Source organism: Stegodyphus dumicola, chromosome X1 (genome assembly GCF_044657685.1).
Source record: "Stegodyphus dumicola isolate Sdum_Otavi_A_Nest chromosome X1, ASM4465768v1".
Taxonomy (NCBI): Eukaryota; Metazoa; Arthropoda; class Arachnida; order Araneae; family Eresidae; genus Stegodyphus; species Stegodyphus dumicola.
Window position 1 is genome coordinate 170,130,731 of NC_140780.1, and position 20,448 is coordinate 170,151,178.

The window sequence follows — 20,448 nt, forward strand, 5'->3', positions numbered from 1 at the left end:
TGATCTCGGTTGCCTGTTGAACGAAAAAACTTGCATCATCATCGGAATCTACAGAAGTCACACAATTGTCAACATAAAAGGAAGTTTTAAGTTTCTCAATCATACTCTGAGAGGTGTCCGATACTGAGTGAGTCAATCATAGCCCCAAGAAGAAAAGGACTGCAATTTAGCCCAAATGCTACACGGCAGTGGCGAAAATCTTTTATCTCTGACTGTTCAGCACACTTCCAACAGAGAAACCTTAGAATATCATTGCCATCTCAATCCATCTCATCAATGTAAATATGTAAGAATGCCTTCCTTATATCTGAAATAATGCTTATCCTCCTCTCTAAATTTAAGCAATACTGCTGAAAGCAAATCTAGAAGACTTGGCCCTTTTGAATTTAGGGAAGAAAATGTTTTCTTTTTATAATGTGTCATATACCAGTCTAACCAGTGACGAGGAGTTTTCTTTGAAAACTGGTCGATGTGGAAGGTAGTGTATTTTCTCCTCTGCTTCATTATTTGGCACTTCCTTGACCACTCCTGATTGTAACCAATCTTAGTCTTCAAATTTTTCTTCTAACTTAAGTTCCTTTGTGGTTTAGAGCAATTTCTTTTCAGCAGTGTCTCTATTGCCTGCTAAATTATCCCAATCATAGAACCATGGCAAACTTACTTCATAACTACCATCATCATTTTTTCTCAAGGTCCTTTGAAAGCAATCCAATATAGCCATTTCCAATTCTACACTAGACTTGCTTTCACTGGGATCAGTTATTCCTAAAGCATCTAATTTCCATAAATTCTCTAAATCACTGCTGTGGATTAGCATATTGGTTATCAAAGATGAAGTACTTTGATATAAAATGCAGTTGTTTATCTTGCCGATAACAATCCAGCCGAGTGGTGCCTGTATTGCAACAAGACCAGATGATAAGTGTAAAACATTCCCAATATAAGAACTTCCAGCACAGTCTGCTCCAATTAAAAGTTCTACAGCTAGTGAGTCTTCTTACATCAGTACGACTGACACCTTTATCCTGTAATTCAACCATCCAGATTCCTTCTTTAACACTAGGCATGTGCCACAAATAACTTGTTGATCCAGAACTTGGATTTCACAAAAGTAATTCCTTTTTAAATTACTCACCAATACTTTGTAGCATTTATGTTGCTTTCTAGAGCTAATACCCCCCAAATAGAACATGCATTAAACTTTCACTTTGCTGAGGAGGCACCCCCATTTGGTTCATGGTAGATTTAAGAATTTACGATCTCTGTGATCCCATGTCAAATAAAGCTACAATAAGCTACAATCAAATAAAGCTAATAACAGTTCTTCTCTTCCCTTTTGCTTCAATTGACAGAAGCAGAATTTGTAGAACTTACTTTTGTTTGGCTTTGATTAGACATTACATTTTCATCAACATGAGAAGTCTCTGATTTAATTTTCTTATCAACATTACACATTTTAGAACATACTGTAGTCCAATGCTTCTTTTCGCAAATTATGCATCAAACATTAGCATTAAAATTTTTCGAACGATACCCGATTCTCAAACACGCAAAACAGGCCTTTCTTTTTGTTTATCCCTGCAAAAGACATTTTTCGCCCTTTAAAACAGTCTTGAGAATAATGTGTTTTTCCCCAAAATACATAGACAGGTTTCATAGCTTTAGTACCCAACACTAGATCATTAGCCACTGGGACACAAATTTCATCTTTTGTGTACTTTTCATTTTTTATTTGAAATTTCATTTGATTTAAAACCAGCTTTAAATAAATTTGTTATTCACCCTCCATTTCCATATGAAGAAACAATAACTGAGACAGTTTATTGCCATAAGAATAGTTCTCTTCTTTATTGATCATTGGATTATGTAACTAAACCCTTAACAAATTTTTTACAATGTATGATTCCACCAGTGGGAATAATCATGGTAGCATACTTGTCAGTAGTTATGTGATTCATCTCCAGAGATCTCAAATGTGACTCCAATCTATCATACAGCTGCATAACATTCATCTCCATTTTTGTATTCATAGCATTTTTCACTACCAACAATAGCAGTTTGCTAACATAATACTCAACAAGTTGCTCTTCGTGGCCAAACCTTGTTTTTAGCCTATCAATAGTTATCAGCAGTTCATGAATAGCTGTCTACAATTCCTCGGGCTCTACTGCCAACTGTCATGTGTTGGATGAGCTACTGAAATTTATATTCATAACCCAGTAAGTTTAAATTCAAGAGGGAAAGATCATGATGAATTTTGGAAAAAAAATCAGAAAGTGGAAGAAAGATATTCTATAGATTCTATAGTTATTCAGATGATGAGAGATTTAATTGCAGGATTGCAGTAAGAATTATATATTTGATCTGATTAAAACTAACTAATTAAGGAGATGATAAAGCACCAGGAAAAAGGCACACAGCTATATTTTTTTTAATTAGGGCCAATGCAAAATGTTGGGTTCTTTCTAGAATAAAGTTTTAAACAAAATGCACAGCAAAGCTTAACACACAACAATGCTGCTTAATTTTGGCTGAAAGAAATTTTTACAATATTTTTATTTCAATAAACACATTGCTCATCGTAATTTATCGATATTTTTTCATGCTGGATTTCATGGATGAAACTTCAAAAATTTACCAATGCCCAAATATTATTAACTACGGTCACAATAAGCCACCGAGACAACCACAATGGACTTTTTTCCCTTCTTGAGTAATATATAGCTAGAATGGGCACACCCTGAGTTTTCATAGAAGGCATGCTGCTGAATGCCAAATTTTTAAAAAATGTATTTATGAATGTAAGAACTACATGTATTTTAAAGTTGCCTATAATATTTGCATATTAATATATAGTTAAATACTGCACAGGATGTAAAATAATGAAATGCACACAATAAAAATTAAAAGTTCATCAGATCTAATGTCTGAAATGCTGATAAGGAAAGTTTTCAAATAAAGGTTGTGAACAGTTTACATCATAGAGTCATAATTGAACTTTGCTTGATGGAAGCGTATTGTAAATATTTTGTTTCCAAATGCAATTAGTAAACAAATTATCCTAATCAATTATGAATTCATCCTAGTGCCAGATAAAATGTCTTCACTGATATCATTAATGTTGATACTGAAAAAAAAATCATTGACTCAAGTCATTTAAATTTTGCTTATCATGTTATGAATACTGATGGTGTTTACACATGGTATAAATTTATGTGCAAGCTTCTTTTCAAACACAAAGCAAGCAAAACAAAGAAAATTAATTTCAAATAATTCGTAAAACTAATGTCAAATATATTTAATAAAATTTCAGATACATAGAAATTAGAAGAAAGAAATTTCCCTGCATTCATAAAAAGTTCATAGATTCGCATCTTATCAGAATCAAGTTTTTGGCTTATTTTCTTGGACATATTACGGTTTCACAATATAACTGATTTCACATTTTTCAATACACATTCTGTTTGGAGGGGGGATTGTTTCTTTTGTGCATTGGCTTCTTGCAACCTGAAACTGCTTTTTGACTGAAATAAACTAAGAAATCGCTATTTCCTTTATATGTTATTCAAATGAGTTTTTAATTGCAATTTATAAAATCATTTGGTTCAAGCAACAAGAAACATTCATGTTAAAACTGTGCCTACATTTATACTTTATTTATCAATTTTCTCTAATTTTTATTTGTTTGCAGAATCAGCAGGCTGATTATGGCAGCTCTTGTTTTATGACAACATGTATGCAATTTATCAATCAGTTTAATATTTTACTGCTTTTATTATCATATCTTTATAGATATTTTCATTTGCTTAATATTCTAAAGATCTGTTCTTTACGGCTCATATATGAAAAGCTCTAAACCTGTTCTAAAACTATAACCAAGACTTAATCTCTAAAATTAGAACTGTTGGAATTATATAGAATGGCAACACAAATAAGGTGTTTTTTTAAATGCCCGGACACACACTTCTTCGCATTAGTTGAAAATAGCTGAACCACTCAGTTCCACAGCCATCTTATCACCAAGAACATTGTACAGGGTACACAACTAGGGGTGCTCTGATATGATCTCTAAAAGGCAGAACAACACATAAATAATCCTTACATGGGATTCATACCTTTACCGTGATATTTAGAAAAGTAGTCAGCCTCAGCTAATCACCATACAGTTCAGGGGGTTGAGAAAACAAGTCCAGAGGAAAACAGGATTGCACTTATATCCCAGTGGGATTAAAAAATATACATATTTCTTTGCAGAGAGATATATGTATATTTTTACTTTGGTTTCTAATTTATAAGACACATTCTGACCAATTGAATATAGCCCATAAAAATCTTTTTTTGGATTTGTATTTTAAGAAGTGGACTTTATTCCTCAGCTGACGAACTTTTGGCACGCATTTTGGTCGTCTCACCAAAATTCATTCATTTATTCTGTTTCTAGTACTAATATCAGTTTTCCTAACTGCTAAATAAAGTATGGCATTGTTATTTTCCAATAACAGTACTCTGTTCAGGTGTATAACAGAGTTTGTCTGATTTGAAGCTCCAGGCTGGCAGGTTTCAGGATCACTGGCTAAAATTATGATTTCTCTCAAAACATTTAAAAGCATAGGATCCAAACATTGGTTGAATTCAAATCCTGATCTGAGAGAAAGTTTTCATTTCTTAAAAAAGATATTAATATTACACTAAACTTGTAAAATTCATAACTTATAATGATCATTGCAAAAGAAAACATTTCTTTAGCATCATAGACTATTAATAAACTACTTTTCTTGTACTATGTAGTTTGAATATGCCTTGTGTTTTTACCGTTATATTTACTGCACATGCCTGTTAAGTTTTATCTTTTTAAAATCATTTTTATTTTTCACAGCATAATCAAAAGAGAAATATTGATTGAATTAAATCCTTTAAACACTCCTCTGTTTCACCTTCAGCTATGCTTCAGCTTTCTTTTTAAAAAAAAGTGCTTAATTTAATATTATAAGTTTAACGTGTTATCAGGTGGAATTCTCAAAGAAGTTCAGAAATAAGAATAAACAGCCATACAATAAGAAAAATTTAATCAAAACTAAATTTGAAATTTAATTGTAAATTTGGAAGCAAAAAATGTGACCTTTACATAATAGTAATCCCTAAAACGTGATATAAATTGCTTTAAATTCAGTGCTAAAAAACAAACAATCATTTTTTCCTACTTGAGTGCTATGCCGAGGTAGCATGCAGCTAGGCAAAAGCTGGTCATCCATCTAACAGTGCGAGAAAAAAGGAGGGATAGTTTTCCATTCGTCCTTGTGAAACATGTTATTTCATTGATGATGCTCGCATACAGATAGCATGCAAAGGCAGAATTGGAGAAGACAGAACGATGCATATTTCATTCATTTTAAATTTCTGGTTCTAAATAAATTTGATGACACAATGCAAAAATGTGTATTTAAAGTAATTAATAAAGATTTTACTATACGAATGAGTTAAAAAATAAAAATCCTTTTTACATAGCTTCAGATTTAAAGGCATGTGCCGCATGCATCATATGCCTTGAGAGAAAACCCCTCATAGCTACTTTTAAGATCTTACTTATTTCATGGTACATATTTTTTAATTAAATTGATAGTTATTTTTTTAAATTACTTACATTCAATTCCAAAACAATACTAAGGCAATCAGTAAGCGTAGACAAAGCAAAGGTTATAGCAACAAGAGACACTGTGAGGACAGAATGTCGGAGGAGAGAAGAATGCTTTTCCTTGAATACTGCATTTTCAAACACCTGCAGAAATAACATGTAAAAATAAATTTCAATAAGTGATAACTCAATAAATTTCAATGAATTCATGCTTTTCTTCCCCTATCTCATAAAATTATTCTGCAAAATACTAGCCTAAAGCAATTTTTATCATTTAAATTTTTATTTATTGGAAGATTTTTGCTTCAACTGAACTGACGTAATACTAGAAAATACTATGTGAACAGAGTATTTTTTATTAAAGAAGCATAATTTCTGAGCCAACCTAACATGACATTTCTTTAAAATATAACAACATAATTAAAGGTTTGTTAGCAGTAGTTATTCAACATTTTTAATCTTTCCTGTTTCAATATATTACACTGGTATGCAAAATTTAAGAAGACTGTTTTCCAAATAAAAATTGTCCAGAAGTATTCCACATCACTCCAAATCATACCATAAGATGTGAAAATATGGAACAAGTGACCAAAACCATCCAAGAAATCAAAACGCATTTTATTGAAAAGTATATCCCAGCAGAACTGGAGAGAAGTTGTCATATGTTACAGGTGACTTGCATGAAAAATATAAACTTTAGAAGAGAATATGATCACCTCTGACACCAATACAGAAATTATCTGTCCATACTGAGGCTGAGGTTGTCACAGAGCTGTTGAAGCATCGCTTTCCATTCCTTGTAGCATTAATTTCAAGTGCAGAAGCTTTGTTATCATACCATAAGATGTGAAAATATGGAACAAGTGACCAAAACCATCCAAGAAATCAAAACGCATTTTATTGAAAAGTATATCCCAGCAGAACTGGAGAGAAGTTGTTATATGTTACAGGTGACTTGCATGAAAAATATAAACTTTAAAAGAGAATATGATCACCTCTGACACCAATACAGAAATTATCTGTCCATACTGAGGCTGAGGTTATCACAGAGCTGTTGAAGCATCGCTTTCCATTCCTTGTAGCATTAATTTCAAGTGCAGAAGCTTTGTTGGCAGCTGCTCACATGCTGCCAAATATCTCCACAGAAGGCCCCACGTATGTACTATGGGATTTAGGTCTGAGACCTTGCAGGTCAACCCATACATTCAATGTCTTCACTCTTCAAGAGCTTAGCAACTGTGGACAATTAATTGTAGAATTGTTATCAAAAAAGAGAAAGTCCAGGTCCATGACACCTCTGATCAGAGCACTTGACCTCATTCCTGTTGTGTCCAGTTCTAGTGTTGCTGGTAACATAGAAACCAATGTTTCTAATGAGCAGTTGTTAACCTCACACACCATATTATGATCTCAGTTAAAGTCCTCCATATAATGTCTCCTGGCCATATCATACGGTAGTATCAACATGTCATTGTTGAAATCACCACACACTATGCAATAGCTTTCACCAAATTGCTGAGTGTATACCTCCCACGTGCTGACACTCCTCCACGACACTGACACTGTCTTTTGACACTTCTTCACCAAAGTCATGCCATATATGCCACCCTGTACATATTTCAAATCTACCTCCGGAATCTTTTATTCCATTTGCTTGCCTTGTTCCACTATTATATTAATTTCTCTGTCTTCTCTTTAGTTTTTGCACACCAGTATAGCTAATCTTTAACTTATTGTCACCAACAGCTAAGCAGTATAAATTCCAAAGACTGGCAGTTTGAAGCAGGCTCAAGTTCTGATGAATGGGCTAGCTGCATGGCAGTTTTTGCGATGTTTCATACATGTAACATGATAACAAGCCTGTATTTCTTAAAAAATCTTGCACGAAGGCATCCCTTCCCTTAAACAGACAGCCTTCACAAGCGTTGTCCTAATCAAAGTAATCCAAACTAATCCATTACCTTATTGTGATTTATACATGTCACTGAAACAAGACTGCTTTTTATTTATTATCCAGCTGAATTTTAATTAAAAATGAGAGTATACTTTCTTAATATGTACTCATTTTTTACCATGACTGGCCTATGATCTTGCCAAATCAAAAATTATATCATTTCAGATTTAACTTATTATGTTTTCAAAACTAACTTTACATGCATAATTTTTTAATTTGACTTACAACCTTTAAATGATACTTTATATAAATTTTGGGTTAAGTGGCAATGTTTTATTTGTGCTAAAGCCAGTTCCATGGCATCCAACAAAGCACTGCCACAAAAACATAACAGAGAAAAATATCAGAAAAATCATGGTTAAATAAAAAGCAAAAAAAAGAATTATTACAGTTCTAAAACATTACGGTATGAAACATTGTAGAAGAAACTAAAACAGCCAAAAAACTCTGTAATTTTAAAGCATCATTGTAAAGCATAAAGAACCTCCCAAAACAATGTAAATATGTTTTCAGATTTTTCAATTTAAAGATATGTTTGCCTTTGTAATGTGCAATTGTTTGTGAGTGCAAGAAGAAATCAGGAAAACTTTGTTGAGTGAGAATTTTTAATTATATAATTATTACAAGTAAGTGTGAACACTAATATTCCTCAGTGAATACCAAGAGTAGTTAATGTTCTTTCCTTGATTTTTTAGTTGTGTAATGTAATGTTCAGCATAAAATAAAATACATATATAAAGTAAAAATATGCTTTTCCATTCCATTCAAATTTTTCACATGGTAGCAAAGATGATGCTTATCTGATTTAAATGAAAGATGAGTTAGAGTAAATAAAAGCTTCTTCACAAGAAATTAATTTATGAAGAATTAATCTTGGTAGAATTGTTCCACAATAAGTAAAACATCTGTAAATGAAAATCATGTTAGTTATGTTACTTCTGATGTTATGTTACTTACAATGTTAAAAAATGTTACTCTATTTAGAGTATGATGTTGCATATAATTCAGTAGATTACTGAACACTTAACCTATAAATGCTTGTAATTAGCACTGAATTTTCCATATAAACAAAGTTTTGATTTTTCCAAATGGCAAATCGAATGACAATTTTTCCTTGTATGTACCATATATTCCAGAGTATAACGCAGACCTATAATTTTAAACTGAATTTTTGGTATAATCATCGTATAACACACAACCTTTTCTTTAAGAAGAAACCTGAAAGACACGCACAATGCACTTTGAAATCATTCACTCGAAGATTTTTCCCAGACTTTAGAACAATGGTATACTGAATTGGCAATCCATAAGAGGAACAATATGTGTTGGAGGAAGCACTTGAAAGAATAAATAATTATGTAAAGAGCTGTATTGAATGCAGATGTGCACAAGAATGCTATTCTAGGGTTTTGAGAAAAGGGGAACATAATTTGGGGTAAGAATGCACTTCTGACCCAAAAGAAATCGCAGAATTATAGAGATGTTTATATATCAGATGTTTTTTCTAAAGGAATGGAAGCACAATAATTAATACGCTTTACATAAAAAAAATTATCTGATAATGGAGAATTATCCAATAATAAAACTTTTTTAAGCTCATAAACTGTGGCATTTCTTTTAAATAAACAGCATTTAAGCACATGTAGAAATCTAATTTCTGTATGCTCAACTTTTCCTTATTATTTAAATATATCACTTTTATATCTTGCGTATAATGCACACTCGTAAATTCCGATCATATTATTTGTATTAAAAGTATGTGTTTTGTGCCCGAATATACAGTATAAAAATAAGCATTTTAACAAAACTACACTATGTAACATTTTGGTTGAAGAGGCAATTTTTTTAAGTCTTTTTGCATTTTCTGCATCTACATTATATATGTCAATACTTTTTTTTAATGCAGATTGTAAACCTCAGCAATTTTTTGCTCTAAATAAATTCATATAATTCAGTGCATTTTCATTATCTTTTAATATTAAACTGGAGTTGGTGATTAATTTATTTTATTATCCATGTCAAGAATTTATTTATTAGCAACTTTTTAGACCTTGCATTCAAACCTTGAAAAACACTACCAACTTCTTTTTAAAAAATCTTACATTTGTTTATTGACTATAAACTTACATTTGTAGTAAATATTAAGTCAATTTAGTAATATTAAGTCAATTTTTTAAGTTAAACTGTATACAACAAAAACAAACTGAAACTGAACTGTACATAAGAAAGAATGAAACTCTTTTCTCTCATCAACAAGTTTTTTAATGTTGGAAGAGTACGTAGTTGCTACTATTTGAATACAAAAAAAATGAAATTTCGCACAGATATGTAGAGCTGAATATTGCCTTAACTCTCAGACTAAACCTGAACCAAAATTGGGTATTTTTCTTAAGGAACAAGTGGCCAAATATTTTCAGAATTTGAAGAAAGTGATTTGGCTTATAAATCATTCTGAAAATCAATATGCTCCATAACACAAGTACAGAACTCTTCAGCATTTAATCTCTATAAAAGGCAATTTGACAAACTGTGCAACAATTTCAATCCTTTTAAAATGCTGGAAGTGTTTATTAAATTCTATTGTCAAATCGGAAAGAATTTTAAGGCATTTGCTGTTGTAAGGAGACGTTGAAGAACTTCTGTATGAAGCATTTGATCAATATACTGCCAGAGATGTTGAAGAACTTTCATATGAAGAATTCGATCAATATACTGGCAATCTAGTTCAGCAGTCAATGCTCTGAATAAACATCTCTGAATTGCATCTGCTCTAACTTTGTTCACTATTTTATGACTGTTTTCATTACATTGTTCATACTTAGAAATTTTCCACATGGTGACTCCTGATGTATTACACAATGGTAAGACAGAAATTTTAGAAAGCTGTTGACTTTACGACACAAGGTTATGAATCCCTTCTATCTGCCTTCCATCAAAAAAAGCTCCATCTGCCTTCCATCAAAAAAGCTCCAAAAACCAACCAATTTATTTATAGGAATATTTGCAGAGTTCATGAGATCTTTAACAGCTACAAATATGACCTATAGTGCATCTGGTTAATATATAAACTTTACCAGTTCCTCTCTTGTTTCGAGATTATCAAACCTATTCTTGCAAAAACAGTCAACTCAGCTGTATCAACTATATCAGTCGATTTGTCAAATTGCAGGGAGAAATCGTTGGCAGTAATCAAAGTCAGTTTTAACTTGTGGGAAGAAATCGTTGGCAGTAATCAATGTCAGTTTTAACTTGTAAGGTTATGTGAGAACTCATAACCTCAACCCTTCTCATTTTTTTATTTGCATAATGTTGTACAGATTTAAAAGCAGACTTTATATCAGTTTTATATTTGAAACTAGTGTCAAATAATGCATCTGCAGCTTCTAAAAGTGCAATTCTGAGTATTTCACCCTCTTCGTAAGGTTTCTTTTCCTGTGCAATAATACTCATATTTGAAACTTGGAATGACGGCTCAGCTGCTGCTTTTCTCTCATTTAATGGTTTTTAAAAAGACAATTGTTGAGCATCAAGTTTAGATTTTAGCTGCCTTATCTTTTCTTTCCATAGAGAAAAATTCAGTGGGAAATCCTTTTCAATCCCTGCGTGAATGGTTTTGAATTGACATTCGACGTTTCCATTCTTCCCAAGAGATATGCTTATCTAGTACAGTAAATACACATTTGTCCTTTAACCTGGGTAAAGAGGTAACTGGTTTCTCATTTCGAATGGAAGTGATAATTTTTTGCTTGAACACATGATCATTAAAACAGACCTACCTTAGTAAAAATGTGTAAATCAAACTATTCAAGTTAGGAAATATCTAATATACTCGTACACACAAAAAACATAATATGCAAAACTTGCACATACACACAGTCAACTATAAGATGAGGCTGACAATAGTATTTGTGTAGCAGAAACAGGCAGTTGTTGTCGTCAGCATCAGCTTAGTGGAGTAATCAAGGTTAGCCAACCAGAGTGTTAACGCGATCTACCGAAAATGTCCCCACAAGCTACCAGTAGTTCGCGATCGGCGGATTGGAGATCACTGCTCTAGGACATTGCAGCTAAACAAACCAAATTGCTTTTTAATTCAGAAAGACTGAGCTAAAAGTCTTTTCGAAATAATTCATACTGATATTTACAGACCAGTTACTTGACACAGGATAAAAAGAAAAATTTTATAACTTTTCATGACAACTATACACATTTTAATGGTGTATTGGATAGAATATGAAACATTTAATGCACTAAGATATTATGGAACACAGTGGCTCCCAAACTTTGCATCTTCATAGAAGTGCCATGAAATATTACAAAAGCTTCATAATTAATTGAACCAAGACATTTGGCCTCGCACAAAAAAGGGGGGAAGTAAGAAGCTACAAATATCTAGATATTTTGGTTGGTCTCTTTCTACTTGACCCTCATAGAAAGTAAAGTGGCCAGCACTGAATATTCTTGCCAACATGAGCTGGCAATGCTGCACCTTCTTGATCGCATCATATGATCGAGGTATATCCCTCAACAAGCAAACCTGAGAACACGTACAAGGCTAAAACAACCTTTTCAGGGCTTATTTCACAAAAAGAAATCCCGAAATTTTCTTCATGTTGTTGATAAAGTTAGCTCATCATGTCATTTGATTCTGGTTTGCGTGTACCAAATTTCAGAGGAAATTTCCCCCAGAATCAAAAATTCACCATTACTTTCAGGTTGGATTCATGCAATTTATATGCTTGTCACAGAAATGCCATTCAAATCAGCAGCAAAAGTAACAACTTCATTACTGAAAATGCTCCTGTTCAGTAGTGATTAAGAGTTGCCGACAGGTGGCGCTGCTAGCGCGTTATACTCTCGACCTACGTAATTTGAATTGAGTATTCTTTTGTTTTGTGTACTTGCTATAACAGATCTTACAGCTTTGTGATTGAGAATTTAAAATGTTTTGGAGCCAGATCATTCCTCTACAGCAACAAAATGATTAATATATATATAATAAAGTAAATATCTTTGTGATGATAATCTTTGTTATTAAATACAAAGTCAACCAGCTCCTGAGTACAGTTCAAGTGGTCCATCGAGAATCGGAGGTGAGCTCTCCCATTTTAATCTCTATTAAATTTGAAGAGTATAACAGTAATATATATGGAAGCTCTAAAAACTAGAAAAAGAGTGTTAAAAAGTTCACTGACGTGGCATAAAGATAAAGTTGTTTCGTCATTAGATGTTTCAGATTCAGTTGCGTTGCAGCTATTTGAAACCAAAACTGAAATTTCTAATGATTTTAAATCTGCATTTTATTCAATTTTCGAAGCATGTAAACCCGAAGAATTAGATAAACATGTTGAGGATAAAGAAGATACAGATGATATTATTGATGAGTTGCTACTGATGATGAAATGTAAATTAGCAGTAGTAAAAAATAAGATGAATTCTGTACATTCTGTTTCTTCTGTGCCGAGTAATAATAATTCAAATGTGTTTTCGGATGTTAAGTTACCGACGCTATCGGTACCGACATTCAATGGCAAAATAGAGAATTGGATCATGTTTAAAGATATGTTTAAAGCTAGTGTAATAGAAAACAAATCTATTTCGAGTAATGCAATGAGATTGCAATATTTAAAAGCTAGTTGTAAGGACGAAGCTCTGAGAGTAATACAGTCTATTTCTATTTCGGATACAAATTTCGATATAGCTTGGAAACTTTTAGAAGATAGGTATTCGAATAAACATGAGCTTTTAAATGCTATAATAAAAAAGCTTTTGAATTAGCTGAATATTAGCGAGACATTTAGTTCTATTCTAAATTTAATTGACGTAATGAACGAATGTATTCGAACTTTAAATATTTTAAACTACAAGGTAGAAAACTTATCGGAAATAATGATAGTATATTTAATAGTGGATAAGTTTGATAAATCGACTCGATACTAGTGGGAAAAGGAATTAAAAAACTCGGAAGAATTCGGTACGATTGAACAACTACTTTCGTTTTTACAAAGCCAAGCGAGAACGCTTCAAAATAGTAAAATAAAGGAGGTAAAAAAAGAGTAATAATTCTCCATATAAACTTACGAGTATGATATCCACTTCTAATATGAAAAACATAATTTTGAAGTGCATAAAATGCCGTGGTGAAGAATTCCATTCATTATATAAGTGTCCGGAATTTATAAATCTTTCTCTCAATGACAGGTGTGAATTCGTGAAAAGAAATAAGCTTTGTTTTAATTGTTTGAAAAACCATTCCATTCAAACGTGTTCGTCTAATTATCGATGTCAAAAATGCTCACGAAAGCATTCAATGCTGTTACATTTCGAAAATGAAAAACAAAATAAATCCGAAAGGGCTCGTATTTCAAAGCCAGAAGTAGGGGGGAGAAGACGACATTCAGTCTCAATCCGAATGCTGAAAAATTTGCTTATGACTCTTCTTCTACCAATAAAGAAAGTATTTTCGCTGGCACAGCTGTAAAGGGAATGCGTCAGACCAAAAATGTTTTACTTTCTACTGCGAATATTTTAATCAGAGATTGTTATGGTGAATTAAAATCAGTTTGCGCTTTCTGTGATGCAGGTTCGATGACATCATTCTTAATGATTGAATGTGCTAATTCGTTAGGGATTAAAAGAGAAAAAATATCTGTTGCGGTTTCTGGATTAAATAACGTGAGAATAAATATTAATTCTAAAGTATGTGCTTCTATTTCAAACGGTATTGACTTTGAAATGAGTTTAGAATTTTTGTGCATGCCTAAAATCTCGGACTCGATACCAATAAATAATTTAGAAGTTCCGACTGAACATTTTCCTCAAAACATTAAGTTTGCTGATCCAAACTTTTATAAAAGAGGAAAAATTGATGTATTATTAGGCGCAGAGGTGTTTTATCAGATCTTAAAATTCGGTCAAGTTGAAGTACCCAATTCAGAGCTAAGATTTCAAAATTCTGTTTTTGGCTTTATAGCCACAGGTAGTATTTTAAGTTCAGAGATTCAAAATATGCGAACGGTTCACTGTGGATTAGTTAATAATTATAGCGATATAGAAAATGAAATTAAAATATTTTGGCAACTTGAGTCTATAGGAATTAAAGATGATCCCTGTGAAAATGAGATAGATCAATCTTTAGAAACATTTGAAAAAACTGTTCGATTTAAAGATAATCGGTATGAGGTTCAGTTACCATGGAAAAGAGATTGGGGAGAGCTCAATAATAACTTCATGGTTGCTAAAAACAGACTTAATTTACTTATGTGTAGACTTCAAAAAGATCCAAATCTTCACTTGCAGTATATTGAAACTGTAAAAGACTATGAAAATAAGAATATTATAGAGAAAGTTAGATGTCCTAAGGAACCTGTTGATAAACCTGTGTTCTATTTGCCACATCAACCAGTTTTTAGAGAGGAAAGTGCAACTACAAAAAATGAGAATAGTATCTGATGCAAGTTCCAGTCATAACTTTAAGCATTTAAGTCTAAATGATTGCCTGTGGTCAGGGCCAAACCTGAATTCGAACATATTCGAGATTCTTGTTAATTTCATATTAAACAAAGTCGCCTTTACTTCAGACATAGAGAAAGCTTTCCTACAAATTTTATTAGCCGAAAAGGACAGAGATGCAGTTCATTTTCTATGGGAAGAAAATGGTAAAATTCAAGTTTACAGATTTAATCGTGTTCTTTTTGGTGTTACGAGCAGTCCATTCCTTTTGACTGCTACTTTGAAAACTCACCTGAGAAAGCATTCTGAAGAATTCCCGACTACAATAGAATGCTTAGACCGCTGTTTGTATGTGGATGATTTTATTTCTGGAGCTGATAATGTGTCGGATGCTTTTGAGATCTCCACTCAAGGTACATCAATTATGAGACAAGCTAGCATGGTGCTACAAAAATGGACTACGAATGACAATACATTGATGCAGTTTTGGACACATAAAGGTTTCGACACACAGCCACAAGTCAACACTATTAAAGTTTTGGGACTGTCGTGGAATCCTTCTGAAGATTGTCTAATATTAGGAAAACAGAGCCTAGTGGACAGTCTGTCTAAAAAAGACCAAACATATTCCTGTGTTGAAAGTACCAAACGATTCCTGCTATGTACAATTGGAAAGATTTTTGATTCGCTTGGGTTGCTTTCGCCGTTTACTATCCGTGCAAAGTTCATTCTACAAGTCTTATGGATGAAGAAATACCTGTAGATCTACAAAACATATGGCTTCAGTGGTGTTCCGAGGTTCCTGATCTTTTAGAGTTACGAGTTCCTAGAAACATGCTCAATTTAAATATACAAGAGCCAACCGATATCTTAGAACTGCACTGCTTCTGCGACGCCAGCCAAAAAGCTTATGGTGCTGCTATTTATGCAAGAGTTGTGAAGTATAATAACATCGAAGTGAATTTATTGGTTAGCAAGAGTCGAGTGACACCACTAAGGAAAATCACTCTTCCGAGACTAGAATTACTCGGTGCTTTGCTTGCCGCCCGACTAGGGAGTAAAGTCAAGAAAACAGTGGATTTAAAAAAGCCCTCCTTAGTGTTCTTTTGGACGGATTCAAAAATAACTCTCTATTGGATTAAAGGATCTACGAAACGATGGAAATCATTTGTTGCCAATAGAGTTAACGAAATATAGAGTTTAAGTGATACCAGTGCCTGGGAAGCAAAATCCAGCTGATCTCCTCAGCAGGGGAGTCAGTGCTGACATTTTATTGAACAGTGACATTTGGTGGCATGGACCCCAATTTTTGAGAGAAACGACTGATGTTCCGGTAGATAATAATGACATTCTAATTTTATTAGATGACTTTTCTGATGAACTAAAGAAAACTGATGACTCTAATGATCATTCTCCTATTGCCTTTACTGTTTTAAATTATAGTTCTATAGTTGATGATATTATTTCCTTGAGTAATAATTATTTAACTATTGTTCATGTTATGTGCTATGTATTTAGATTTATCAATAATGTTAGAAATGAAAAGCTTACAGGTCACCTTACATTTAGCGAGTTGAGAAGAGTGGAACTCTATTTATTTAGGTCAATCCAACAAAGTGAGTTTGTAGATGAAATAAAACATCTTGAGACAGGTGCCTCAGTGCCCAGCAACAGCAAGGTAAAATCTTTAAACTGTTTTTAGATAAAGACAATGTTTTAAGGGTTGGAGGCAGACTGAAGCATTCTGACCTCAGTACATATGAGAAAAATCCAATTGTTCTGCCAGATAAGCATCCATTAACTTTAATAATTGTGAGATATTATCATTTAAAATATTTACATGTTGGTTCAAATGCATTATTGTATCATATTCGATGTAAATTTTGGGTCTTAAATGGCAGAAATGTTTGTCTTAAAGTTGTTTTTCAATGTATAACTTGTTTTAAAAACAAACCTGTTTTTGAGAATCAGATAATGGGTGATATGCCCAAAGAATGAGTAACACCTTCTTACCCATTTAGTAATGTTGGAACTGATTTTTGTGGACCATTCCACATTAAATTTAAAAATCAGCATAAGGGAAAACTGAACAAAGTGTATCTGTGCATATTTGTATGCTTAAGCACCAACGCCATCCATTTAGATTTTGACACTGATCTTACTTCAGATGCCTTTAGCTTCAATAGATGAACCCCAACTTATTGAGATACCAGAAAGTAGGCTCTCAAAGTGGCAAAAAATAACGAAATATAATCAACAAATTTTGAAGTTATGGAAGAGAGACTATTTAAATAACCTTCAACAACGTAGTAAATGGATGTTTGCTAAAGATAATGTTAAGGTGGGTTCACTTGTGTTAGTCTAGGATTAGCATATGCCCAGTACAAAATGGTTAACAGGTAGAATTGCAGAAATAATTTTTGGAAAAGGTAAAAAAGTTCGAGTGATTAACATAGTATTACCAGGTGGTAAAATGTTAAAAAGAAATGTGAGAGACATTTGTGTTCTTCCTGTGAATTGTAATTAGATTTATGTATTGTATATTGTAATGTGTTTCTTTCCAGTGTTTATATTGCATTTATGATTTAATGTGTATTTTAAAATTTAACCATTGTATTGCTATTGCTTACAATTGTTTGTTATTATATTGTGCTTTAAAACAGTGTATACTAATTGTAATATTTTGAAACCCGTAAGGTTTCAAGGTCGGGAGTATGTTCAGTAGTGATTAAGAGTTGCCGACAGGAGGCGCTGCTAGCGCATTATACTCTTGACCTACGTAATTTGAATTGAGTATTCTTTTGTTTTGTGTACTTGCTGTAACAGATCTTACAGCTTTGTGATTGAGAATTTAAAATGTTTTGGAGCCAGAGCGTTCCTCTACAGCAACAAAATGATTAATAAATATATAAAAGTAAATATCTTTGTGATGATAATCTTTGTTATTAAATACAAAGTCAACCAGCTCCTGAGTACAGTTCAGCTCCCATGATTTGACAAAAGTATTCATAACAATAATCTTAGAGAAACTGCATAGTGGTTTTCTAGCTTTATTAAGGTTTTGAAATTATAAATATGTCTAAGATTGAGATAACATAACAATCGCTTTTTTTCTCCTCTCCCTCAGTGAATGAGTAAAGGCTTTAATTGCTTTTCTCATTGAGAGTGGGGTAACGTCGGGGTTGCTGGAATTTGCAGTTTTGCCAATAGTGCCAAAGAGGGGATGTCTTTCTATTGGTCATCGAATGATAGACATGATATTAGCAAATTTTTAAATCAAAAGCTGAATTCTACATAATCCATTTTTCATTCCATTCTCTTTACTTAACAATATTTATATTTAATAGATTTATTTTTACAATATGACATCTCAAAGTAGTAGAACTATATTCTAAGGCAGGGCCATACACTTTCTACTATATCCAGCGTTCTCAACTCATATTGACTGTTAACATAGACATGTCGGGGTACATAGACCCTTTGCAACATATTTTGGATTACTTTGGAAAATCTTGCAGAAAGCTTATAAGCAAGCATTGCTGGCTAGATTCAGTCAGTCGGTTTGTAATCTAAGTCTAGTAAAATTAAACTCAGTGCTTCATATAAATAAACAGTGATATAAATTAGTTCACGTAATATAGTTAGGTTCTATAACTTTTTGTTTGTTGTCTTTAATAAATAGTCTTGTGATTTTTGCTGTCCTTGACGATGGACCAATTTTGGAATAATAATAAACATAATAGTGAAGATAAAGTGCATCTTCAACCCATAACACAGCTGCCAAGAAACTAAAATATCGTAAATATGATAATGGTTAGCTGTGATAATGGTTATTTAGAGTTTGGTTTAACATCAACAGAAATGAATGTTGAAAAGAGACCACAATTTGTATTGTGTATGAAAGTTTTGCCAGTGGAGCGTATGCTTTTATGATAACTGAGGCACCATTTAAAAGCTAATCACCACAGCACGGTTAGCAATCCTTAGGAGTTAAAAGAAGTGAAACAACAGGAACAATTTTTTTTTAAACTGCATAAATGCATCAATATAATATCAAACAATGCAACATCTTGGAAGGTAGCTTACAAAATCATGAAATGTAAAGAAGTCCCATACCATTACACAAGAACTCATTCTACCAGCTGCCGTAGATGATTAACATAACAGTTTGTCAGTCTACTGGAAAGCTGCTTTTAAAAGTGATTTTGTCCAACAACATAATTAGTTGGAAAACACCATTCAATTAATTGATGGAGGATGACAATTAATTGAAAGAATTAAAGTGGAGTTTGGATTACAGCTAGATAAGGGTATGAATAATATGGATACTCATTTGATAAGCTATGTATGGTTTATAGATGGTAATAATATTAAAGACCTTCTGTTTTGTAAAAATATTACTGCAGGAGCAAAGGCTGTTATACATTCTTGATATATTCATATCTGAAAATAATTTCAATTGCCCTAAGTACGTTGGTGTCGGTACTCAAGGAGCTCACTCCATGTCTAATTGCTATGAAAGATTACAGGCACTTATTCGAAGCAAATCACCAAATGCACTGTAGACCCATTGCATTATTCATAGAGAAATGCTTGCATCAAAGCATCCAAGTCCTTCACTGAATTAGGTGTTAGAATGCAATAAATGTGGTAAATTTTATAAAATCTCCTCCACTGATAATTTTTTAAAAAGACTTTGTGAGATACATGGGAGTTGAACACTCAACTTTGTCATATTATAGCAATGCACAACGGATCTCCCATGGTAATGTTTTATCACTTACCTTTGAATTTTGGCAAGAATTTTCTATTTTCCATGAGACAAAAGGATACAAAGATGCAGAAATTTGCTGATGCTGATGTTTCAATAAAACTGGCATATTTCTGCAATATTTCTCTCTACAGCGAAACAACATGCATCTTCTGAAGTCAGTGGAAAAAATATCAGCTTTTATTTTTAAAAAAACTCAAAATATGGTGAAGAAAACTGAATGAAATGCAGGCAAAGATTATTTTTTAATATTGCAGCATATCTTAAAGTCACATGATCTTCCTCAAAATATAAAAACTATGTTTGAAGGGCATTTATCACAGCTAATTACTGGATTTGAGAAATACTTTCAAAATGAAAATTTTGATAGGTTTGCATGCATTCAAGATCCATTTAATACTAGTGTTCCATTTGAATTTACTTCTGTGGAATACAATCTTATTGAGTTGTCTGGCGATAACAGTTTGAAAGCAAAATTTGGCAGCATGGCATTGACAGAATTTTGGATTTCAATAAAAGATGAACATCTCCTTCTAAGTGATAAGGCTCAGTGGATTTTAATTCCATTTTTGACGTTGTATTCGTGCAAAGCTTGGTTTTTGGCTGTAATAAAAAGCAAGTACACAACAAAAATTAATG

At 32.7% G+C, this 20,448-nt stretch overlaps 1 protein-coding gene across 2 annotated transcripts in view; it reads right to left on the minus strand.

Moving 5' to 3' along the window:
- LOC118182530 (putative sodium-coupled neutral amino acid transporter 11) overlaps nt 1–20,448 on the minus strand; it is a 99,766-nt gene that overhangs the window by 8,843 nt on the left and 70,475 nt on the right. For both annotated transcript variants that reach the window (XM_085808338.1, XM_085808337.1), the window contains exon 12: nt 5,642–5,776. In XM_085808338.1, the coding sequence (XP_085664464.1) occupies nt 5,642–5,776 (135 nt within the window). The remainder of the gene's footprint in view (nt 1–5,641; nt 5,777–20,448) is intronic.